The 27,066-nt window shown below is 40.5% G+C and overlaps 2 protein-coding genes across 7 annotated transcripts in view; both read right to left on the reverse strand.

Annotated features, from left to right (window-relative positions):
* The window catches only part of eif2b4 (eukaryotic translation initiation factor 2B, subunit 4 delta), a 293,112-nt gene that overhangs the window by 230,447 nt on the left and 35,599 nt on the right, over nt 1-27,066 (reverse strand). The gene's annotated exons all lie outside the window — the stretch shown is intronic.
* The window catches only part of snx17 (sorting nexin 17), a 93,532-nt gene that overhangs the window by 58,748 nt on the left and 7,718 nt on the right, over nt 1-27,066 (reverse strand). For 4 of the 5 annotated variants that reach the window (XM_085997493.1, XM_085997492.1, XM_085997497.1 and 1 more), the window contains exons 2-8: nt 17,985-18,059; nt 16,945-17,062; nt 15,586-15,650; nt 14,105-14,215; nt 6,014-6,104; nt 3,047-3,134; nt 1,860-1,929 (exon numbers count right to left, since the gene is read on the reverse strand). In XM_085997493.1, coding sequence (XP_085853619.1) covers nt 1,860-1,929; nt 3,047-3,134; nt 6,014-6,104; nt 14,105-14,215; nt 15,586-15,650; nt 16,945-17,062; nt 17,985-18,059 — 618 coding nt within the window. The remainder of the gene's footprint in view (nt 1-1,859; nt 1,930-3,046; nt 3,135-6,013; nt 6,105-14,104; nt 14,216-15,585; nt 15,651-16,944; nt 17,063-17,984; nt 18,060-27,066) is intronic. The other variant, XM_085997494.1, reaches the window with a different exon arrangement.

The following is a 27,066-nucleotide window of genomic DNA, read 5'->3' on the forward strand; positions in this document are numbered from 1 at the left end:
CCTCAACTGAATACATCCTGGATATGCTTCAAGAAAAATTATTATATAGGGTAACTTGGATCAATACCACAGATTCTGATGAAAAGAAACTTGCATTTATATAGGATCTTTAACTATCTCATTACGTCCCAAAGCACTTCACAGCCAAAGTAGTACTTTTAAAGTGCAGTCGCTGTTATAATGTAGGTAAACACAGCAGCCTATTTGAGCACAGCAAGGTCCCACAAACAGCAGAGATAAATGACCAGATAACATGTTTTGGTGATCATGGTTGAAGGGCTAAATGTTGGCCAGAACACTGGGAGAACTGAAATTGTGTCATGGGATATTTTATGTCCACTTGAGAGGGCAGTTGGGCCTGGTTAAACGTCTCATCCGAAAGGTGGCACCTTCGATAGCACAGCATGACCTCATCACTGCAGGGTCAGCTGCATCACGTGCTCAAGTCTCTGGAACAGGGCTCGACCCCACGGCCTTCAAACTTAGAGGCAAGCGTGCTACCACTGACCCACGGTTGACATTAGTACATTACATGAAGATTACATGCTTCAATAATAAAAACAGAAAATGCTGGAAATACTCAGCAGGTCAGGCAGCATCTGTGGAGAGAGAAACAGATTTAACATTTCAGGTCGATGACCTTTTGTTCCAGCATTTTCTGTTTTTATTTCAAATTTCCAGCACCCACAGTATTTTGCTTTTGTATACATGCTTCAATAAGGCTGGGGAGAAGTTCCAGTTTCTAGTATACTTTGATAGTCTGATTAATTTACTGGTTACAAGCTACTCAAATATCTTAAGTCACCTATACATTAAGGGCTATGTTGGCTATTCTGATAAGTATTGAAGACTGACGCAAAGTAGCCATTTAAAACCTTTGCCATGCCTTTGGAGTGGAGTAGAGTGCCAGTTAATGAGTTGGTTAGTGGCTTCTGAGTCCTTCTAAGCTCATGTTAAAGATGGCTGGATAGGGACACAATATTAATACTTTGTTTCTAGTGGCTTAAAGAGGAAAGTAGGGTTTCTGGGCTGTTACAACACTGCAGTCACTCAGGCTACTCTGTAGCCCTGCCTTCTGCTAGTTTTAAAAATGGAACTTCTCTAGCACTTATGTCACCAGAACAAATGGTCAGAGAGGAAGTCTGTTCAAAAGTCCCTAGATATGGTCAGAGAGGAAGTCTGTTCAAAGGCCTTAGATTAAGAAAATTTCCTGGTAAGATTTTTAAAAATAAAAAGACAGACTACACAGCAAGTAAAGTGGGGGTGGGACGAGAATGTAGGATCAAGTAAAAACCATCAACTTAAGTAGGAAGCAATATAGGAGGAATAGTGGCATTACGGAGCAACGTCTGGGGAAGTCAGGGGGAAAAGGAAAAAGAGTATACAGGTAGACTACCCTTTATCCGGACTTCCGAAAACCGAAACCCTCTAAAAACCGAAGGTTTTTTCGGTCAGCGTAAGTCGTGCGCACGACCCCCCCGCGGACCCCGACCCCCCCGCCGAGCGTCAGCATAAGTTGTGCGCACGACCCCCCCCCCGCCGACCCCGACCGTAAGTCGGCGGGGGTCGGGGTCGGCGGGGGGGGGGGTCGGGGCCGGCGGGGGGTCGTGCGCACGACCCCCCGCGGACCCCTGCCGACCCACCTTCCGAAATCCGAAATTCTCCAAAAACCGAAACACGGCTGGTCCCGAGGTTTTCGGATAAAGGATAGTCTACCTGTACTAGGACATTTGGGCTCATTCTTTTTCATACTTTTCATACTCTATTTAAATTAAAGAGACAAATTTGAAAAAGGCTCTACCCGATTATAGTGCTCTTAGTTATTAAATATATTTGATGCAACTCAAGAATCCTCTTACCTGGGCATATAATAGGTTCAATCCAACCAGATTTTCCATAACATCATTGTCATAGGCAGAATCCCAGTAGCTGTAAACAAAACAGTGTTATCAGTACAAGTACATGTTCCATCTCAAGCTTGCCCAGAAAGTGGTTTTCTCATGCTAACTTTTCTAGCTAAATTTAGGTGATAATCAAAGTCTCACACTTCCATAAACTCTCGTCAATGTTGCTTGGTATTTTGTATAAAGTGATCCTATAGCGGAGAAATTAACACACTTCCCTAATGAAAAAAATCTCAAGATAGCCAAGCAGAAGGAAAACTCATGCATAAATAAGTATGGTTGACTTCATCAACATTTCCTCTTTCTATAGGGAAATGTTTTTCTTCCATTCTGGATCTGCACCATTGAAACTCTTCCTTCTTCTTACGATAGCTCAGCTGACCTTTACAGCTCTGACATGAAGCTTTCTTACTGCACTGTGCTCACCACATGTTCTGAGCCACTTTGTTGCTTCTCCAGTCAAAAAAGAACTTAGATGCCAAATTCGCTGGCTATTCTATCTTCTTGTTTCCGTACTTAAATTTAAATTAAGCAAGAGAAACATGTAATTGCTCAGCAACACGACAAATATTTTCACCAAATAGATAGCAATATCCCTCTTTATTCTTGTAATATATGGGGAAAATAATTATACAATAAACAAGCTCTCAATTTAACAAAAATAAGCCCGGGCAAGAGGATGCCAGCTAAAGGATTTAATAGCAAAACAAAACTGTATTGCATTAACCTTTTCAAAAGTTTACTCAATCAAAAAATCTGAAAGTATGGATTTACATTGGACATCTAAAACATGTCCTTTAAAATGCAGCAGACACACATGTTTATTAACTTAGCACATACAATATCTTAAAACTACATATGTTGGATAAGCATTAGTTTCCTTGACCGGATTCAGTATAGTTTTCGGGAATTTTCCCAAAAGGCAATTAAATGCAAAGACCATCACTGCTCTCCTGGTTTAACTAAAGTGAAAATCACTGCAATTACATTCTAAATTAAATCAGACCAAAATGTACTATGTCTGCAACAGAAAGCAGTAATTTACTGAATAGCTTAAAATACTGAAAAAAGCATCTTTATAAACCAGGTCAATTATCCTTTTAAGAAAGAATCTGAAATACAAAATCATGTTCATTTATTACCTCTTTCGCAGCACAATTCTGTATTCTTCGTTCTTCAAGCTTGCTACTGAAATATAAGGCAGTTCAAACTCCTGCAGCTTTCGTACAACTGAGTAACAAAGCAATTCATAAAATTGGTCAGTATTTAAATTTTTTATTAAAGCTAAAATTAAATACAATGGAGCTTGTAGCACCTGTTGAGTTTTTGATTTCAATTCATCTTTTTAAGTTCTCATTTCTCTCATGTTATACTTTGCTGTCTCTACCTGCCATCTATGTCACCACTTAGTCCCGCCATTCAGTATTCGGTTAGTGTCAGATAAAAAAGAGAAAAGCAACAGCGGGGGGGGGGGGGGGGGAAGGAGACTGAAATGAAGGAGTGTGCAATTCAAGGTACCTTTATAGTACAACTTCAAAAAAAAAAGTTGTTTCTACCCAGTACTCATGCTGAAGCTATAATGTACATGCACCCTGAATCAGATGTAGCCCATTCACTAGTTGCAGCTCAAGGATCCAGCTCGCTTTACAGCCTTCATATACTAGATCTGATAACTAACTTTTTACACAAAGGGTCGCTGTTCATAATACAATCATATTTCTACTATGCTTGGTGCTGCAAAAAGCATTTTGAATGTGAAATTGGTGAAGTAAAAATGTCAAATTTAAAAAAATATTTTTCTGGAAGGCAAATTAGATTTTTGTTGATTTTTTTTGCATTCAAATTACAGTACATGTAGCATGGAACACCTTTTCCACACTGCCGATCATAAAGTCAGGTAAATTAAAGCTCCTTCTCCTGCTTCAGTAACTTGAATTGAGAGCATCCATCCAATAATGGATGTTTGAATGCTTCCCCTTTTCCATACCAGTCATTCCTGTCGTATTGATTCGGCTGCCCTCAAAAGTTTGTCACTATCCTCCGCCTGCTTCACGACGACATGCAAGCCATGATCCTGACCAACAGTTCCACCGCAGACCCAATTCATGTACGAACCGGGGTCAAGCAAGGCTGTGTCATCGCACCAATGCTCTTCTCTATCTTCCTTGCTGCAATGCTCCATCTCACCCTCAGTAAGCTCCCCACTGGAGTGGAGCTAATTTACAGGACAAACGGGAAACTGTTTAACCTCCGTCGCCTCCAGTCCAGATCCAAGGTCGCCCCATTCTCTGTTATCGAATTACAGTATGCAGACGACGCTTGCCTCTGCGCTCACTCGGAGGTCAAACTCCAAACCATCAACACCTTCACTGAAGCGTACGAGAGCATGGGCCTTACACTAAACATCCGTAAGACAAAGGTCCTCTACCAACCTGCCCCCGCCACACAGTACTGCTCCCCGATTATCAAAATACACGACAAGGTCTTGGACAACGTGGACCACTTTCCATACCTCGGGAGCCTACTGTTAACAAGGGCAGACGTCGACGACGAAGTCCAACACCGCCTTTAGTGTGCCAGTGCAGCCTTCGGTCGCCTGAGGAAGAGTGTGTTTGAAGACCAGGATCTCAAACCCGGCACTAAGCTCATGGTCTACAGAGCAGCAGTGATATCCGCCCTGCTGTATGCCTCAGACATGGACCATGTACTGCAGGCACCTCAAAGCACTGGAGGTACCACCAACGCTGCCTCCGCAAGATCCTGCAAATCCATTGGCAGGATAAGCACACCAACGTTAGTGTTCTTGCTCAGGCCAACATCGAAGCTTTGACCACGCTCGATCAGCTCCGATGGATGGCTCACATTGTCCGCATGCTCAATACGAGACTCCCAAAACAAGCGCTCTACTCGGAGCTCCGACACGGCAAGAGAGCCCCAGGTGGGCAGAGGAAACGCTTCAAGGACACCCTCAAAGCCTCCTTGAAAAAGTGCAACATCCCCACGACACCTGGGAATCCCTGGCCCAAGACCGCACAAAGTGGAGAAGCATCCAGGAAGGCACCGAACACCGAGTCTCTTCGCCGGGAGCAAGCGGAAGCCAAGCACAGGCAGCACAAGTCAACCCAAGCACCCCACCAACCCGCCCCTTCAACCACCATCTGCCCCACCTGTGACAGAGACTGTAGGTCCCGCATTGGACTCGGTCACCCGAGAACTCATTTTTAATGTGGAAGCAAGTCATCCTCGGTTCCGAGGGACTGCCTAAGAAGATTGAGGACACTGCCAAGTCTGTGGGCTCTTTTATGCGGTTTGCCTGTACCCACAAGAAACTGGGGTTCCCAAAATTATTTCATGGAGGGCCTTTACAGCTGGCAGGAAAAGGCTACATGCCATCAGTCTGAACTGGAATTGAATCTAGAAAAGGTGAAAGGCCAGTATGCTAATTATGTAACAGCCAATCTATTTGGTTCATTACTTTGCTGAGTTTTTGGTGCAGTTTCAAAACAATTTTCCCACCAGAAGATGAATTCCAAAAAAAAAAACATAAACGCTTTACTAGCTCTTGTTTCTATTATGGGGAGAAAGTGGCAAGTGTTAATTTTCTGCATTCACTCTTTTCTTGGTCTCTCCATGCCACACAAACACTAGGACCAAGAGGACATGCAACCTGCTCCCAAGGCTGCAATACCAATTACTAAATGTACATGTAGTCTGGGATAATGCTCCTTACCAAGAATCATCCAGATCAGTAGATCGCCAAGGTGACAATATTAATATAAAGAATGGTGATTTTTGTGGGGGTGGGGGGGAAGGAGATAGAAATAAAAAGGAGGGGAGTGTGGAAATCGTAGGCATAAGCCCACATCCTAAATTTCCACAAAATAGCAGGTTGTTGCTCCAATTCACTATGGTACCAACTTTCTCCAAATGAAATGGTTTGTCAATCAGCAGTAACTAAAATTTCCTAATTAAATAGACATGTGTGTTAGACTAAATCTTGCAAAAGTTCAGTTTATGCAGAGACCTTTATTTTTAAATTATAAAGTTAGTTGAGGGGGGAGGAATGTGTGGATATAAAATGAGATGGGTAATTTAATACATAAACTTACAAGAACAACTACCATCACTTCCTTCTCGGATAAGGAAAAGGCTGACGTATCCAACCAGCTCATCAGGAAGGTCCAGTTTTGCTGCAACTGCCTTTAACAAGAAAAAAAAAATCAATATTTCTAGAAATGCTTCTAAAATTAATTCAAGATATTGGCAAGATTCCAGAGACACCTTAAAGTGAATCCACCCATCAACTCAGTAATTGGGAATCAACATACATTTTTGTACTGAGAAAAGTTATTTTACACTAGTTAATCTTTTGAGCAGGGAGCAGAGGGTAGGGGTGCAAGGAGCCGAGAGGGAGGGAAGGCGAAATGGGGGAGTGGTAACATTTGCCAATCGGCACTTTTTATTTCAACAGGTGGTTGACTTGGTTCTTTGTCTTTGTGCAGCAGTGTGATTTTTGCATACTGGTTGGGGGTTGATGATTCAACCAATTTTAGGTTATGGGTAGCAAGGGTTAATCTGACTCCCAATAAACCTGACAATCAAAATGGCGCTTCAGCTGGCAGATAAGGAGCTTGCTGCCGCGTCTTTCTGCAGGCCACGAATTCCATTTAAGTGGCTGTTAACTAACCTTTATTAATTTTCATGGTCACGCATCTTGCTTTTTAAAAAAAAGTGTCCTATGTTTCCTTAAATTTACAACTGATTTGTTTAACACTTCTCTTTCAAAATGTTTTCTCCCCTCATGTACGATTCCAAATGTTGGTTCCTAATCTTTGCTTTTCGTGGCCCCATCATGTTACATTATGGCCATGTAACGTTATGCCAACAGTGCCACCTATAGCTGCAGTATCTTTGGAATGTTGCAACCATGCCCTGTTTTTAAAATTATAATAGATAATATGTAATAGGTTATCTCTAAAGATGCAAGAAGAATATGGGGGGGGGGGGGGGGGAAAGAGAAGAGAAGTGAATACAGAAAGAAAGAAGGGCTTCCTAGGGGCATTTGGTTAGGGACTAAGAAGTCACAGTAGTTTGCTTAAAAAAGGGAGGGGGAAAATGGTGACCTCAAGGAGGGCAACTCCAGGGAAGAGTTTTTTTTAAGCGCCATGTTTAAATCATTGAGGTAAATATCTGTACAATAACCATTTTCCTTATTTATCATAGATATCTCCAATTGAGCAAAATCACAAGCTTGCTATTCCTTTAAAGGTTTCACATTTGCTCTTTCCAACCAATCGCAGTTTGTGTCTCACAACCAACAGTCCTATTATTTTACAGAAAAACTCTGCTGCACATTAATGATTCATTGATAATCTAGCAGTTAGCAGTCTTCTGAATGATCAGACTCCTTGCTCAGTCAAGGCTGCACTCTACTGCCACATTCCCAGTGGCCATTCTTCAATGGAAAGCCGAGACAGTGGCTATTGATAGGATATGACCAGAGGAAAAGTTTTAGCCATGTCCACGTACATATATGGACTTGGTAGCCTAGTGGTAATGATACTGGACTAGCAGCCCAGAGATTGTGAATTCAAATTCCATGTCAATTTGTGACAAAATTAATTGAATCTGCTAATTTGTAGGCTAGCAGCAAACAACATACCATGAAAAGCAGTTGTTAAAATCCCTACTGGTTCACTAATGTAATTCATGGAAGGGAACCTGGCCAACACATGACTAGTTCCATAATAAATTATTGACTTTTAGTGCCCTCTGAAGTGGCCTAGCAACTGCGACAAAATAGAGCAGAAATGCATGCAACGACCCAACAATCAGATCAGATGAAGGAAGACTTGAACAATCCCAGCCCCGCTGACCCTGCAAAAATCCTCACGAACATCTGGGGACTGTTGACCAAGGTGGGAGAGCTGACCTACAGATCATAGAACACCTGCCATTGTTGGTCTCAGACTCATCTTTCATCCAGCATTCCAGACTCCTCCATTACTATCCCTCAATGTCCTGTTCCATTGGACAGACCCACTAGGGGTAGAGGCAGTGACAAACAGTTGGATGGGAGTCCTCCATATTGACTCCAAAGCCCATGAGATTTTATGGCTTCAGGCCAAACAATCAGTACTACATGTTGAACATCACTTGGAGGAAGACTTCAACGTCCACTATCAAGAGTGGGCTCAGCAGTACAATCACTGACCAAGATAGTCAGGAGACTGGGACTGCATAGGTGGTGAGGGAACTAAGATGAGAATAACCTACTTGACCATGTCCTCACCAAACTGACCGTCACACTGAGATGGAGTAAGGACAGATCTTGGCCTCCTCCGGAGGTCCACACCATCGTAGATGAAATTGTCCAACCAACTCAATTCACTACGTGCCTGAACATACTAGATACAGCAAAGGCTATGGCTCTGGTAACATTCTGGCTGTAGTGCTTAAGACCTGCACACCAGAATTAGCCTGTCCCACAGCCAAGCTTTACTACGACAGTAGTATCTGCTTGACAATGTGCAAACTGTCTAGGTATGTCCTATCCATCAAAAGCTTTACAAATCTAACTTGTCCAATTACCACCCTATCAACCTCCTCCCAATCAGCAAAGTGATGGAAGAAGTCATCAATAGTGCCATCAAGCAAAACCTACTCATACTGTTCAGATGCTCAGTTCGCATTTCCCAAAGTAACACGCGGCTTATGACCTTGCAAGAACTGAATACCAGAGGAGAGGTGAGAATAGCTGTCCTCAACATCATGGCACCAAAGAAACCTAGCAAAACTGAAGCCAACTGAGGTCAAATGGGAAAATCCTTCGGTGTCTGTAGTCACACCTGACGGAGGCCAATCATCACAGCCAGAGGACACTGTTGCACGAGTTCCTCAGGCCATTGTCCTAGGCTCAACCATCAACATACAAATTAGGAGGAGTAGGCCATTCAGTAAGATCATGGCTGATCTGATCACGTCACATTCCCGCCTACCCCCGATAACCTTTCACCCCCTTGCTTATCAAGAATCTATCTACCTCTGCCTTAAAAATATTCAAAGACTCTGCTTCCACTGCCCTCTGAGGAAGAGTTTTCCAATGACTCACGACCCTCAGAGAAAAAATCTCTCATCTCGGTCTTAAATGGATGACCCCTTACCTTTAAACAGTGACCCCCAGTTCGAGGTTCTCCCAGAAGAGGAAACATCCTCTCCACATCCACCCTGTCAAGACGCCTCAGGATCTTATGTTTCAATCAAGTCACCTCTTACTTTTATAAACTCCAGCGGATACAAGCCTAGTCTGTCCAACCTTTCCTCATAAGACAACCTGCCCATTCCAGGTATTAGTTTAGTAAACCTTCTCTGAACTGCTTCCAATGCATTTACATCCTTCCTTAAATAAGGAGACCAGTACTCCAGATGTGGCCTCACCAATGCCCTGTATAACTGAAGCATAACCTCCCTACTTTTGTATTCAATTCCCCTCACAATAAATAACATTCTATTAGCTTTCCTAATTACTTGCTATACCTGCATACTAACCTTTTGCGATTCATGCACTAGGACACCCAGATCCCTCTGTATCCCAGAGGTCTGCAATCTTTCACCATTTAGATAATATGCTTTTTTATTCTTCCTGCCAAATGGACAATTTCACATTTTCCCACATTATACTCCATTTGCCAGATCTTTGCCCACTCACTTAACCTATTTATATCCCTTGGTAGCCTCATGTCTTCACAATTTACTTTCCTACCTATCTTTGTCTCATCAGCAAATTTAGCAACCATACTTTGTCCCTTCATCCAAGTCATTTATATAAATTGTAAAATGTTGAGACCCCAGCACTGATCCCTTTGGCACATCACTCGTTACATCTTGCCAACCAGAAAATGACCCATTAATGCCTACTCTGTTTCCTGTTAGCTAGCCAATCTTCTATCCATGCCAATATGTTACCCCCTACACCATGAGCTTTTATTTTCCACAATAACCTTTGATGTGGCACCTTATCAAATGCCTTCTGGAAATCTAAGTACAGTACATCCACCGGTTCCCCTTTATCCACAGCACGTTACTTCCTCAAAGAACTCCAATAAATTGGTTAAACGTGATTTCCCTTTCACAAAACCATGTTGACTCTGCCCGATTACCTTGAATTTTTTTTTTTTTTTTTTTAAATATAAAGTGCCCTGCTATAACGTCTTTAATAATAGCTTCTAACATCTTCCCTATGACAGATGTTAAGCTAACTGGCCTATGGTTTCCTGCTTTCGGTCTCCCTCCCTTTTTGAATAAAAGGAGTTACATTCGCTATTTTCCAATCTAATGGATCCTTCCCCAAATCTAGATAGCAATGAGGTACAGAAAACAGAGCGGAGTTTTGCCTTCCTAACGACAATGTAGCACCCTTACTACTACCACAACAGACTGGGGCTTGAAACTGGGATGCTCCCAATCTGCATGGTTCATCTGTTCACTTCTTTAGCCACTGTGCCATCAGAAAAGATTTCTAAATCAATATCTTGCTAAGTTTTATGTGTCATTTTCTGTTTCTGGGTTACTGGCACAGCACCGACCATCAATTTTCAAGGTGCAATTATTTTCAAAGTTGCTTCAATCAGTACAGTGGCTCCAATCACACTAAGGATTGATTTTAAGAAAGAACACCCCAGAGAATAAAGAGTTTGTTTTTTGTCCCAAAGCATGGTGTATTCCACATGGACTCAGCACTAAGGAGAAGTATAGTGTAGCTCACACAATCTCCTTCAGTTCTTGCTCAAAACCTTGGAAAACCAGTGGAGAAATAACCTTGGTGGGATCTAGTAACAGTGAAGCACCAGCATCTATTCAAAACTCCCACACAGAAGCTTCAGCTAGTAATTTAACCCAGAAATAAAATCAAACACCACATTCCACTCCTTAGGTACATCTTGATGGTAGATTAGCCACAAATCAGCTTTGGCTCCAATAGATGTGTATCAGTATATTTCAACACCCTCAGAGTATCAGGAATTTAAGTTATAAGACAAGATCAAGGAAAATGGGCAGCTTTCCTTTGGAAGAGACCAAGGTGAATTAATTCAAGCTTTAAAGATTATAAAGGGGATTGCTTAAGTTGGTTAGAAAAATGATAATGGAAGATTCAATTACCAGAAAACAAGTTAAAAATTAGTAGAGAAATCAGGATTTTTAAAAAAAAGCTCAAAAGGGCAATAGATTTGCAAAATACGTTACGTACCATGGAGGACCATTGAAGTATTTAGCATAAATGAATTCAAGAGACAACGAGACATTTCTGGAGAAACTGTTGAGGGATATTGTTAAAGACAGTTGGGTTACAATCCATCAAAAAAATGCCTTTTTGCAAAAATACTGAAGTGGTCTTCAACTGGACTTCAACACCAAGCCACAGGAAGCTTGCAGATTTCCAGCAATTTCTGACTATATTTATGTTACTATACTTTTGGGTACAATGCATTTCTAGAATGATTAAGGAACCATATTAGAATCTAGACCCATCTTTTGTTTCTTTACCGAAGTGCCGTAACCTACAAGGCTACGTACCAAGAACTGGAAAGTGGGATTAGGCTGGATAGCTCTTTTTCGGTCAGCGCAGAACCGATGGGCCGAAGAGTCTCCTTCTGTGCCGTAAATTTCTATGGCCCAGAAATTCGGGTCGGGGGCTTCCCGTGGGTGTAAGTCCCCGACCTGCACTTACCTTGCGCGCTGGCCGTTGAGCTGTGGGCCCCCGTGGAATTCCGATCCTGGGCCTGCTCCAACTGCCGGCGCGCAGTGCTTGCGTATCCCAGGGGCGCAGTTAGTTTGATGCGTCCCCTGGGATCACGTGGGCCATGGGGAGCAGGGAATGCTTCATTCATAAGTTTGACAGGAAGGGCTGTCAAACTTATAAATACTATGAGCCCCAAAACATCATTAAATCTTCAAATAAATTTTTTAAAAACATCACATTTTTTAAATAAATAAACTATAAATTACATGAAATCATTATTTTAAACAATAATTTAAATTTTTGAAAAACACACTTATTTTCTAACAGGGCTAAAAATAAACTTACCTTTCTTTAAAGTATTTAAAAATAATAAACCTGTGGAAAAAATGTTTTAATTAATTCGCCACTTACCTTGTAAAAAGCAGGCCTTGCGACTGCTTTTTATGTGTAACTTCTGGAGACTTACCCTCCCAGGAAAACCTGCAAAAAAAACGTAAGTTCGATGCGCACGCGCAGCCTCTCCTGCGCACGCGTTCGACCTCTTAACCCCTCCTTTCAGGGGAACAGAAGTGCCGGTTTCCCACGCATGCGCAGTGCATGCAGGAAACTGGCACTGCCATTGGGCCTACGGGTGAGTACCCCATGCGTACTCACCCGTGGAGACCCGAAGTTCTGGGCCAATGATTCATCTTTTGTTTCTTTACTTGTCCCATTACCATCTCGTGCCTTGCACCATCATCCCTTTTGTCATTTAATCTCTCCTGCTTTTCACCCTATCACAGACCTTCCCTTTTGTTCTATTCCCCCCTTCCCCACCTCTGTACTTGCTTAAAACCTGTTACATCGCTAACAAAAAGTCATTAACCTGAAATGTTAACTCTCTCTCTCTCTCTCTCCACATATGCTCCCTGACCTGCTAAGTGTTTCCAGCATTTTGTTTTTATACCAGATTAGATTGCTTACCTTCAAGTATGGTCTTTCTTGTTCTTTGAATGCAACGCAATTATTTTTTTAATGCACAAACAGACCCACCATCCAAATAGGAATCCTGTCCCTTTCAGGACTTCATATCTTGGGTGTCCAAACAAAAGATGATCAGAATCTCCTTACAATCTGGCCTAGTGTTCATCTAGTCAGTTTCTATATTTAGTTTTCTTACAGCTAATTTAGCCTATTTGAATTTCAACAGCAGAATGATCTGGAAACCATCTTCTCCTTCATTGGTAGATTTTGAATTAATCAATGAAGCAGTACGTTTCCACCATAACCCCTGAAACAAAATGCTATGCCTACAAAATTGAACAGGTCAAACCAACAGTATAAGAAATAGAAGCATGAAAATAGAAATGACAGATACAAAATACAAAGTTAGCCAACAAAAACCTATATGTTAAAACCCTTGCCTTTTCACAACATAGAATATTGACGCGGTAAATGGTGTTTTAATTGCAGGTAATTTTAGGTTTGCAGCTGAACTTTGGTTAGGTCAGTGAGAGAAGAGAAGTGGTTCAGAGGAAGAACACTAGACTGATCCATAATAAAGGAATTGATCAGAGAATCTTGGAGCTTTTTAGCACTAAAAGGGGCAATTGAGAAGTGATCTGAAGTATGCAGGTAGGGCAGTGGAGGTGAAAACTTATTTAATCAGTTGGATTCGATGACTGGGTGGAGGCATTTGCAGAAGAGGTTCTTTCTGAAATATAGACCAAGATTGGCTCCATGGGCTCCTTTTGTATCTATCTTGGGATCATAGGTATGGATTAGCTTTGTACTGCTCACAGTATAGAATGTTGATGCCCTAGCATATTCTTTAAAAAATAACTCAAATTTCGATTTAAAAATGCAACATTTTATGAATGATTTAAATTCTAATTTCAGTATGTGGGGTCTTATGGGTTTAAAAGACTGTCCACTTTACCCTCCTTCTACCATACAAGTGACAGGGAATTGTAGGAAGTACGATTCTGAATGAAGTCTGAATATATTAACAGAACAGCTTTAGGATTAAAAATATGGGTTCTATATTTGATCCTATCCATCATTAATAGAAGCCAATTGTGTGTAACTGGGCACAACCTGGTTTCAGTGCATCTTCCAAAAGCTAATCCTCAGTTTAATCTTTAAGATTTTAAAGATTTTTCTCGTTAGTGAAAGAACACTGGTATTTCAGCAATGCCAGTCGACACCACACTAGCATTTTAATAATTTAACACTTGTCACAGCAAGAATACCCCAGTGTAGTAGATAAAGAAACTTGAATTTTAACAAATCTTCAATATTCAAATGTTTGGAGAGGTACAAAAATGCTTCTCCTTAGTTCTAGATTTGTAAAACAGCACAGAAATGACAAACTGTTAAAAACGGTCAAATTCCCCAGTGAGCACCACTGAATGCCTATTAGCAAATTTAGCTAAAATGACTCCAGCTATTCCATAATACAATTTGTAGATTTTTTTTTTACCTCTAGCACATCTTCTGTCTGGTCGGAGCTGAAAATATTGACTTTCACTTTCTGTCCATTGGACAGGTAGACATCAAGCTGTACTTCTTGTGTTGGAATCTGTTGCGTTTCCTGAAAGTCCCAAAAAGTTAAAACATAGTAAAAACTGGCTCGATCCACGATGTTTAATAAAAGTTACCTCAGCTGTTAATATTAATTAGCATTTGAGCCATCGCTATATGATGGAAATGGTAAGGTGATGCAACTAAATCGGTGTACAGTTTTATTACACACCTCATGATTACACCACAAAATGCTTAGCTAATCTTAGCAGTCAAATTTTAAATGCTGACTTGAGGCTAATAAGTATATTTGAACTTTGCTTCATTGTGAACACTTAATAAAAAAGTTTGTTTAGAAAACTTTTGAATATTGTACTGGTTAAAAACAATTTTTCTGTTTTTGTAGTATCGCACACTCTTTATTGGCAGTACTATTTTGCAAATTTGTAAGCGTTAATTTTAGTTATGCAAGTAGCTGAAAATAAAATTCCTAAACTGATTTTGCATTATCTAAAGTGTAAAGTTAAATGAACGAAATAAAGTTATTTGACACAACGACAGATGAGATGTAACCATTAACAAAGGTTGAAAAAAAAAGCATGTCTCACTTTTCTCCTATTCTTTGATCTAGTGTTGACAAAACAATTACAATGACAAGAATGGAGCTGTTTGCCACTATTATGTACTTTTAGTTTGTCACTGTGGTATATGGGATAAGGCTTCACAAGTTTAAATTAGTAAAATGCAAATTTGACAATATCTGGACTTCGATAAAATGCAAGCAACAAAATCTCTCAAACCAATTGGATACTGCAATGAGGCGACTTGTCATTCTGGGTGGATGAACTAAGGTGGGGCGAACGGCCTTTATCAGTAATTATCTTGTGAAATGCTTTCAAGTGCACTGACATGGCAAATGCAACAACCATTTTGTGCAAAATAACATGAAGGCCAATATGATAAATGACCAATTAATCTTTATTCTGTTGATATTTTCTGAGCAGAGAATATTCGCCAAGACAAAGGGAAAATGTCCTGCTCCTCTTTGAAAAGTGAGAGTCATTTTAAAGCCCACCTGAGCAGGCAGACAAGAGCTCAGTTTAATATCTCATCCAAAGGGCAGCATTCCTTTAATACTGTACTGGCGTGTCAGTGTAGATTACATGATCACACCCTGGAGTTAGGCACGAGTTCACAGCCAGAGGGCCATCAATTCAGCAAAGGTCACATTAATTGGAAAATAAAATGAAAATTACCTATTAAGCATTAGAAAGCATCACAATAATTAAGATGGTCCCTTTATATAGTACTGTGTTGCGAGCTCAATTCACTATTTAACATACACTAGTGTGGGAAATCAACAAAGGTGGCAGGGAAGAAAGTATACAATCTTTTTTGCTAGCATTCCTTTTGATGTATTCTTGGCCATTATCAACATACCTGTTGTGCTTTTCTGAGAAAGCTGTTGAATGCCTCACTGCCGCCCAGCAAGGAATCTTGGCGTACTAAGATAAAGATAAAACAGTTTAACAAAATGATTGTTCTTAAGTGGAGTACAGAAAATCAGTCCTAAATAAAATCAGATGTAAATGCATAGGTTCTTCTAGTTTTAGGAGATTTCTGAAAGTTATTCTATGACTACTTTAGCTGGATGCAATTGAAACCTAAATTGAAATAAAGGGCACCAGTGAGCCAATCAATCGAGGGTGTAGAAGCTGCGAAAGAGCACAAAAGATTTGATGTAGAAAAAAAAAATTGGTCAGAAACAAGACTAGAAATAAAAAGGAATACTCAAATGTTGGTTCAAGCGATTAGGCTCTTCAATGATACATTGACTGCAGGTAGCGGACCCCTGGTTCCAGGCCCATTGAACAGGGCAGCAATATTGTTATGATTCAAGTAGCACTAGGTTCTATCCCACTGCATCACTGAATATTGAATTCTTAATCTTGCCTAAACAATTCATGTGCAGAGCTCTGCTACTCTTGTGCACCACTTTGTCAATAGCTCAAGGTCAGCAAAAGCATTGAAATATCTTTATTACTACCCCCTCAGTTGGAGAATAGGAGGGGAGGGGCTGGAGAAAGGAAAAGCAAAGAACTGACATTAATTCATGTAGAATCTTTATGCAAAGCGTTTTAAACCTTGCTCAAACAAGTGATCAGCGGCTGCCGTGGCAGAATCAAATATTGAGTAAAGTCGTCATTCCACTAATATAGTAAAGTTTGAAGTGACATGTATATTAGGTTTCATCTGTCTTAGCATCATTTAAATGCATCAGAGATTTACAAGTTGCACTGCAGACCATCAAGCTGTAGGGATGAGTGAATGAGAATTTAACTAAGCATCAGCTGTAATAAATACAAGATTCAACGACCAATTAAAACTGTGCGTATGTATTTGGGGGAGGGGAGGGAATGGGAGAAATAAATGAAAATCAAAGAAAAATACTGAAGTGGTTCAAAACATGAAATTGAAAATCAAAAATATTTTTATCTTCAAAACTTAATGCAACTAATGACCAAAGCAAGAGGGAAAGACTTTCTCCAATAGTGTTTTACAGAAAATGTTTACTATGTCTCTATCTCTAACCCAAGATCATATTGAACTCAAATTGGAGTGAATCTACTATTTTCCCCCCCAGAGTGCATTTATAATTTACACTTCTTCAGAATGGTGTTAATAAGGCAGATTTAAATTACTTCACGCTAGCAGTGGAGGAGTCCAAATATCTGAGCACAGATTTTGCTAATTTTGATTTGAATTAGATTTAAAAGGAACTGGTTAATATGCTCTTACCACTCTGAATGTACTTCTCTAATTGTTCTCTACGTTGTTCTACCTCTGTAGCCGTTAGTGTGAAAATCTTTTTAGGAGGAAAGTGAGGAAGTACATTGGTCCCATATTCTTTTCTCAGCTGAAAAAAAATGCAGGATCATACACAAGACGTAGAACCCATTGAAAACTGAAGCCTTAGAAACATGTGTAGATTTGTATCTAGGTAATACTAAACATGTTGGTTCTGAGCATCTCAGGAGAAACACTATTGCCACTATTCATTACTGGTCCTACCCAATCTTTCACCAAAATATTCACTGTAGCTGTAAACATTTTCCTACGTACCATCATAAAACTAAACACACAAAATTAGGGAAACTCTGCAATTGTCATTTTATTTTGCTAAATAAATACTTTGTTTAATAATTGTTCATATTAATTTTGTGAAAAACCACTACCCTTTTGAACCACAGGCAATTGTCTCTGACTTGAACGACTTGCATTTGCCAGAGGCGCCAAAGCAAATTTTAACTGGTATTTGCCAGAAAAAATATATTTCTGTGGTAACTGGGAGCCCATTACTGCAAGTTATATACAAAATAGAATGGAATCATTACTGTCCACAACATTGGCTAATTCTCTTCACAAATAGTTTCTATTCCCTTCACAGAATCACAGAAACCCCACAGTGCAGATAGAGGCCATTTCGGCCCATCGAGCCTGCACCGACACATATCCCATCCGATCCCCTTAACCCCTACCCCACCCTATCCCCGTAACCCCACGTATTTAATCCCCCTAACATTAAGGGTCAATTTATCATAGCCAATCATCCTAACCCGCACATCTTTGGACTGTGGGAGGAAACCGGAGCACCCGGAGGAAACCCACGCAAACACGGGGAGAATGTGCAAACTCCACACAGACAGACAGTCACCCGAGGCCGGGTTCGAACCCGGGTCCCTGGCGCTGTGAGGCAACAGTGCTAACCACTATGCCGCCATGCTGCCCTTAAACCATTATTTCTTGCAATTACAAAAACACAAACTAATTTAACTCACCTGCTCATGCAGTCCATAGAGTTGACTGTATCTGACTCGACAGTGTAACACTCCATTCACATGAATATTATAGGCCTGCAACAGTAAAATTGGAGTTATAAAAATATATTGTTGTTTTCACGTTGCCAGCAATCCATTTACTCAATTTTCTTGTCGAACATCCCCTTTCCCAAACATTGGAATTATACCAAAGAATATATTTGCATCAGTTATCTTTATTGTGCTGTTATTAAGTGATAACATTTTATATTCCATATGTGGTAGCCGAAAATAGCATTACTTGCATACAAAAGTTCAATTTGCATGTTTTTCTGGCATTACTGTCACTTTGGCTCAGTGTGGAGTGGACATAGTGGTCAAAAATCTGAGTGAGAACAGTAATTTTGCTTCCCAAGAATCGCAAGTATTTAAAACAAAAAGGGAAGTATGTTTATGAACATAATCATTTGTCGTCACAAGACAAATACCGTTAGGAAGTGCATTCAATCTAACTCAGTTAATGTATGTGGAAATAACCTAATTTCTCTCCTCCCCCACAATCACGTCAAACTGTGTCATAATGCCGACCTATTCTTTGGAGAGCAGCTTACAGCACTGCCCTTCCCAGTTTACACTGCAGTTTTCCCTGGTCTCTCTGAACTGGCAGCAAATGGAGCATTCAATAGGTTTGTGCATGCACATTACAGCCATCACAAATTAGTCAGTCAATGTACAAAGAATTGTGTTTTGACATCAACAGATATGTCATAATGCACAAAATGCCGCAGTTTCTTCAGCAGGTCACAAATTTTGTCACCACCAGCGTGATGCTGAAAACTTTTGCACAAATTGTGCCACACTTGTAATGGACAGAGCTAGACCAGCAGCAGTGCAAAGACCAGTGAAAAACAGGCGTTTCTCCCTGCTGGCCTAAAACTCTCTGTTTTATTTTCATCTGGCTACTGGTTGAGAGAGACCTGGTTTACTGGAACCAGCAGCCTGAGAGAAATGTAAAAGCAGCTTTAAATGAGTCCATGGTTTTTGCCTCCTCTGTCTACCTGTAATTCCTTCAAACACATTGCCACAAGCAAAATCAAGAACTTCTTGATACAAATCCTAATTTTGCCTTTTCCTCATTTGAACCAGTGTTCTCTAATTCTATTTCTATTTTCTGTACCATTTATTTTCTTCCGAGGTCCCCTTTTCATACCATCCTTTCCAGGATGAATAAATACTACTTGCGTCTTAAATTTTTCCATGTGATGTTGAGGAATTAGCCTCATGGTTTTTCTCTGCACTCTCTCATTTGTGTCTTAGTGATCAAAACTTTGCAGAACTCAAAGTATTTTCTGACCAGAGTACTACAGTTTTAACATGACATTGTTCAATTTGTATTCTATTTCTGGCTTTATAGTTCAGCTTTCTATTTGTTTCAAATTCTATTTTCCTGCAATTTGCAGCCATTTTACACAACTTTACCTGATGCAACTTTAAAAAAAAACAGCAATCATTACAGCAGCAGCCAGTACAATTTGTAACTATGTTCCAAAAGATATGCCTTTTCACACGAAGAGTTGATTCCAAACTTGCACAAATCACTGGTTATGCCACTATTGGGGAAAAAAAAATCACAACGTTGGCAACACTGCCTTCCTGGAGAATCCCTAGTTGCTCTGAAAAGGTGATAGGCCTTCTGCTGCGCTTTGTAGTGTCTACTGCTACATTTATTTGCTAAGCCACTTGAGATTCACCAAATAATGTATAACTGGAGTCACATGTAGACCAGACCAAATAGAGGTGGTAGGTTCCCTTCAATTAAAGCCAACTAGCAAATTTTTTTTTTTTTTTTTTTTTTAAAACAAAGATGGTCAGGCCATCTTAGACAGGGTATTATGTAATGAGAAAGGATTAATTAGCAATCTTGAGGTGACTCAACCGTGGCTAACAAGGGAAATTAGGGATAGCATAAGATGCAAGGAGAGGACATATAAATTGGCCAGAAAAAGCAGTAAACCTGAGGATTGGGAGCAGTTTAGGATTCAGCAAAGGAGGACAAAGGGATTAATTAAGAGGGGGAAAATAGAGTATGAGAGTAAGCTTTCAGCGAACATAAAAACTGACTGTAAAAGCTTCTATAGATATGTGAAGAGAAAAAGATTGGTGAAGTCAAGCGTAGGTCCCATGCAGTCAGAATCAGGGGAATTTATAATGGGGAACAAAAATGGCAGACCAATTAAATACATACTTTGGTTCTGTCTTCACAAAGGAGGACACAAATAACCTCCCAGAGATGTCGGGGAACATAGGGTCTAATCAGAGGAACTGAATGAAATCAGTATTTGTAGGGAAATGGATGGGATTGAAGGCCGATAAATCCCCAGGGCCTGATAATCTACATCTTAGGGTACTTAAGTGGCCCTAGAAATAGTAGATGCATTGCTGGTCATCTTCCAAAATTCGATAGACTCTGGAACAGTTCCCATGGATTGGAGGGTAGCTAATGTTACCCCACTATTCAAAAAAGGTGGTAGAGAGAAAACGGGGAATTATAGACCAGTAAGCCTGACATCGGTAGTGGGGAAAATGCTACAGTCCATTATAAAAGATGTAATAGCAGAACACTTGGGAAAACAGTAACAGGATCAGACAAAGTCAACATGGATTTACAAAAGCTAAATTGTGCTTGACTAATCTACTGGAATTTTTTTGAGGATGTAACTGGTAGAATAGATAAGGGAGAACCAGTGGATGTGGTGTATTTGGACTTTCAGAAGTCTTTCGATAAGGTCCCACATAAGAGATTAGTGTGTTAAGTTAAGGCTCATGGGATTGGGGGCAAGGTACTGACTTGGATAGAGAACTGGTTGGCAGACAGGAAGCAAAGAGTTGGAATAAACGGGTCTTTTTCTGAGTGGCAGGCAGTGACTAGTGGGGTACCGCAGGGATCGGTCCTAGGACCCCAGCAATTCACGATAAATGATCTAGGCGAGGGAACTAGATGTAATATCTCCAAGTTTGCAGACGACACAAAGCTGGGTGGGCGTGTGCTGTGAGGAGGGTGCCGAGAAACTCCAGTATGATTTGGACAGGTTGGGTGATTATACTGCATCTGCCATGATTCTGCCCAATGTGGATAAATGCGAGGTTATCCACTTTGGTGGCAAAAACAGGAAGGCAGATTATCTGAATGGCAATAGATTGGGAGAAGGGGAAGTGCAACGAGACCTGGGTGTCCTTGTGCACCAGTCGCTGAAGGTAAGCATGCGGGTGCAGCAGGCGGTTAAGGCGGCAAATGGTATGTTGGCCTTCGTAGAGAGGGTTCGAGTATAGGAACAAGGATGTCTTGCTGCAGTTGTACAGGGCCTTGGTGAGACCACACCTTGAGTATGGTGTGCAGTTTTGGTCACCTTATCTGAGGAAGGATGTTCTTGCCATGGAGGGAGTGCAGCGAAGATTCACCAGACTGATACCTGGGATGGCGTGAGGAGAGATTGGGCCGATTGGGCTTATACTCACTGGAGTTTAGAAGAATGAGAGGAGATCTCATTGAAACTTATAAAATTCTAACAGGACTAGACACAGGAAGGATGCTCCCGATGGCCGGGGAGTCCAGAACCAGAGGTCACAGTCCAAGGATAAGGGGTAAGCCATTTAGGACTGAGATGAGGAGGAATTTCTTCACCCAGAGTGGTGAACCTGTGGAATTCTCCACCACAGAAGGCAGTGGAGGCCAATTCATTAAATATATTCAAGAAGGAGTTAGATATATTTCTTAAGGCTAAAGGGATCAAGGGATATGGGGAGAAGGCAGGGACAGGGTACTGAATTTGGACGATCAGCCATGATCTCATTGAATGGCGGAGCAGGCTCGAGGGGCCGAATGGCCTACTCCTGCTCCTATCTTCTATGTTTCTATTTTTTTCAGCCCACAAGTTGCCAGATTTCCTGGTTTCACTTTCACGCAACTTGGTGTGGTTGGATTAGGAACTCCGAACCTCTGGGTTACTAGTCGAGTACCATAGCTACTACAGTAGTGTCACGTGAATATTAAAATATTAGCCCGACATTTGCAATTGGAGTCTTCCCGTGGGCGAATGCCTCAGACCTGTAAAATACCTACGCATTTACCTGGTGGCCCGGGAGGTACGAAGACTTACGCTCCTGGGCCTCTCTGGGTCCGCGCGGGGAGAGGCTCACGTATCCCAGGGGAGCATGCGGTTCACAAGCACCCCTGGGATCACGTGGGTCGGCCCAACCAATAAAAGTAGGGAATCCCCATTCATACTTATGGGAGTTCCGTACATACGGAATCCCCATAAATATGAATGGGGATCACAAAAAAATATACGAACACATGAATTTAAAATGAATTAAAATGCCATTTAATTAAATATTTTAAACAAAAATTCAATTTTTTGAAAAAATTGAATGTTTTAACGTGGCTAAAAATTAACTTCTTATTGGGGAGGGTTTTTAATGTATAAATGAGTGATAAAATTTTATTTTTCTATTTTAAAAAACTCAAGCTGGTAAAAGCTGGCCTTATGCCTGTTTTTACCAGGTGTAAGAATTTCACAGGCATTCAGCGGGCAGAAGTTGGGCAAATAGCACAACTCACCACCCACAGAGGCCCATCTCCCGAGGATGCCTAACCCCAGAACTTGTACGCTCCTGTAGGGCCGCAAAACACGGCCCAGTGTGTCCAGTTTTGGGTGCTGTACTTTAGGAAGAACATCAAGGCAATGGAAAGGGCACAGAAGAGATTGACTAGAACGGGTGAGAGGCTTTAGTTATGAAGGAGACTTCAAAGAAAGTGAGGCACTTTTCACGACAACAGAGAAGGTAAGAGGTCCAATACAGGTGTTTTAATAAAGTAAATTGGAGGAAAACTATTTCCACTGATGAATTGGTAATTTGAAGGCATAGGTTTAAGATCAAAGAAAAGGGAGAGGTCAGTAGACTTTTTAAATATATAAACAAACATTCAGTGGGGGAAGCAGTCCCCAACAGCTCTTAAAAAGATAATGGCTAAATATTCGAGAAAAATTTAAAAAAGGGTATGGTGAATAGGCAGTGAAATGCGACTAATTGGATAGTTCTTCCAGTGCCACGCACACATGATTGGCCAAATGGCCACCTTCTATTCTGTAAAATTCTATGATTCCATTTATGTACATTTGATTGATAAAAGTCAGAACATGGATAAGTACCAGTCCAAAAGATTTAAATACTTGTAGTGGGTAAAGAAACGAAGGTTTTGAAATACAACTTATATCACAATGACCAAAAAGTCCCAAGTTTGACTTCCAAACTGTGCGGAGTTGGCTGATCTTTGCTACAGCGGCAGTTGGATGCTGAAACAGTTCTTTGTATCTTGGGCTAAGAAGTCAAAAATAAATTAGTCAGGGTTCCACCTCCTAGTCTTTATCCAGTGATCTCCTAATGGGAAGTGTACGTGTTTGGACATCAAGTGAAAACAGGTCAGACTCATGTGTGGTGACCTGCAGTCAGGTAGTCTTCCAATACTAATAGCCAAAAAAAAAGCAGAAAATGTTGCAAATACACAGGTGGTCAGCACCTAAAAGAAAAAAAGATGAGCTAACATTTCACGTTTTTGACCTTCATTTGATTTCCTGCATATAATTTATTTCCCCATCTCTGTCGAGAAAAGATCGTACTGGAGGGCTGCCAGAGAAACATACCACAAGAGTAAATGTGCTGGACCAGGGGAGAAATTTGGATGGGGAGACAGATGAACAAGAACAGCTGCCAATAGATTTTCTGTAAACTCACGTAGTAAACGGCCCATTTTATTATTAGACAAGTCGTCAGTGCTGGATAGAGAATTGATGGTTAGTTTGTTTACATTTGGCAGCATTACGACAAATACAAAAATATTTACTAGGGTGGAAGAGAAGTACTTGCTTTAACAAAACAACTTGTGCCAAGCAGTACAATATATTTTTGATTGAAAACAGGATAAGCTGTGAAATATCAACTAACCCGCACAATTTTTTTGCAAACGAAAACAGAAAAAGCTAAAACTCAGGTCAGGCAGTATTTGTGGAGAAACAAGTCAGTCATCTGAGATTTCAGGTCAAATTTCTTCCTCAGGACTCCAGACTTCTATGTTTTTGTTTTCAAATTTCCAGTATTTTTTTTTACTCCATTTATTTTTGTTTTTCATCAAGTTGAAGGGCATCAGTATGACCTGATGTCCTTCAACTTGATGAGAAAAATGAGATTCTTCGGGTCAATTAAGTAATGCCAGTAGTAAGCACTATCTGCCTGGATACAATGCAAGTTAATTACAAAGTACTATAGGAACAGTAGGCCATTCAGCCTCTCGAGCCTGTTCCTCCATTCAATTAGATCATGGCTAATCTTAGCTTAACTCCATTTACCCGCCTTTGTTCTATATCCCTCAATAACCTTACCTAACAAAAATCTATCAATCTTCTTTTGTTGTTCTAACAGCATGATCCTAAGTCATTGACCTCCTCTAATGCTTCTTTTTGCAAAGCTCTCAATTCTCTGGTTTTCTTGGTTGACATTTAGCACTATGCATTTGATTTTCTCTCCATTCCTTTGAAGACCAACTTGCACAGCTTCTTTTTCCACCTTGTTTAATAACTTCTATCCATCTTTTACTGTGTCACTGCAGAGAGCTATGCTAACTGCAAAATCAAAGTCTATGATCTTTCTTGTTGGATATCTTGGACTCCTTTTTGTACAAATAGTAAAACCGTATTTGCTTTCCTCATTATAGTCTCACACAATGATAAATAAAAAGGGTGCAGGCATATCGGCTTGAAGAGTCCTGCTTTAATCCAAAAAGGCTCTATCGCCATCCAGGGATCGTATTACTCTGGCATTGTCATACTATGCTGAGATGGCATATTATGACTATTTGGAATTACGTATGCATTCAGAATTTTGAACATGTGACTGCAATGTATAGTGTTGAAAGCCTTCTTAAATCCACAAATGTGTCGTGAGGGGTCAACGTGAAGCAGCGGTTCAGTAACCTGGCCACCTCCAGAAAACAGCTTTGGACAGATGAGCACCTGGAGGAGGGTAGTGGGACCCTTGATGGGGAAATTCCTGAAACGGTGGATAAGCTAATCTTTGAATTAGCCAACGATACCCACAACCTGCAAGCTGTGATGCAGTTGCAGTACACAGCATGTCAATGAAGGAGTAACCATGGAGGTTCCAAAACAACACATGGGTTTCAATAATTTACATAGCATTCTTTTAGATAAGCCATTTTTAGTTTTCTCCATCAAATCCAGTGGCAGCTCCAAAAACCCATAAAAAGTGGGTCTCCAGTACTGCCAAAACTAGGGAAGCCATCAATACATATTACTGACTATAGCAGACAGCAAGAAAAGTGCACACTTGCCACCAACTACAGGTTAATTAGAAGGGATGGGAAGGAGAGAACCAAAGTGATACATACGATAGGGAGAGTGAGTAACTATGATCCTCTGTAGTCTGCCATGAGTTTGGGATGTAAATGTGGTAAATGCAAATAAGCAGGAAGCCAGTGCTGTGCAACTAATCCAATATTTCTCAATTTACAGTATTCCATAACATACAAATTCAATTTCTAGCAATCCATTATGTCATTCTTTGCCAAATTAAAATGAACTTAGATTTGGCAAAGCACACCAAAGCTCAAAAAAAAAATCTACAATGTATCCATTTTAATCACTGAAGAATGTGTAATGGAAAGAATCTTGGCACTTGAGAAAGTTTGAATTACAACTACAGTAGATAGATTTTGAACTGTACAACAAAAAATTCACTCCAGAAATTTTGCACAGCTGACTGTTCTAAAATGTACAGCAAACTGTCACACTGAATGAAGCAGAAATACAACAGGAACCCAAGGTCGAAACCAGGCTGCGCATTCATTGGTATACAAAGATAATAACATTTTTGCATGAGAAAAAAATAGAATCCCAAAACAAACACTGAATTAACCACTTAAAAATCTTGCAATGAGATTGTACTCTGTACTGAAAAATTCATTTGCATCCATAAGAACCTATTTACAGAAGGACCCAAAATGCAGAAACACCAAACAGCGTTGCAAAAGACAAATGGGCAAATATTTAGTCTATAAAACTGATGCTTAAAAAACATATAGGCTATACACTTTTAAATGAACTACAACTCCATTCCTCCCCCAACCATTTTTCCTCAAGGTGATGCATGCGCTGGGGCACACACCCCAATTGACTCAAGCCAATAGTGTCTAAGATACAGCCTTTAAGGGGATTTAATAGGTTTTCAAAATCACAAAGGGGTTTGATAAGAGTAAATAAAGAGAAACTGTTTCCAGTTTCAGAAGGGTCGGTAACCAGACGACACAGATTTACAGTAATTTACAAAAAAGGAGATGGAGAATTTTTTTAAGCAGCAAGTTATGATGACCTGGAATGCTCTGCCTGAAAGGGTAGAGGAAGCAGATTCATTAATAACTTTCAAAAGGGAACTGGATAAGGGGAAATTTACATGGCTATGGTGAAAGGGGCATGGGAGTGAGGCTAATTGGATAGCTGTTTCAAAGAGCTGGCACAGGCACAATAGGCCAAATGGTCTCCTTCTGTGCTGTACCATTCTATGATTCTAAGTGTTTCAAACTCCCTGGACCTCAAGGATTAGAAAAGTTGCTCCCTGATTAATGCGTTTGCACCAATCAAGAAGCAACTTTCAGGCCCAGGAAGTTTAAGAGGCTGAAAGAGCTTCCACGTTGCCAACTGCGTAACAGCAGGAAGAGCAACAGGATGGTGGACAAGGTCAAGCTGTAAAAAGAAAAAGGATGCAGAGGAGCAGAACAAGTCAGAAGAGCTAAAAGTATTCTGGAAGCTCAATCCATATCTGACTTCAGTTAACTTTATTGCTCACTATCAGAAGAAACTGTATCAAGGGGTCAAAACAGTTGTGACTCAGCAGTGGGCCTCAAAATTGCAATGGACTTAAATTTTGATTACAAAATCCATTATGGAACCACTGAAATTTTAAACAACTGTGTATTTTGGCACTATGTTCTCTACCAATGGTAGTAAAAGATTTTTCAACCCCAAATTATGCA

This window comes from Somniosus microcephalus, chromosome 9, assembly GCF_052327205.1.
Source record: "Somniosus microcephalus isolate GS21.2 chromosome 9, FLI_Smic_1.0, whole genome shotgun sequence".
Lineage (NCBI taxonomy): Eukaryota > Metazoa > Chordata > Chondrichthyes > Squaliformes > Somniosidae > Somniosus > Somniosus microcephalus.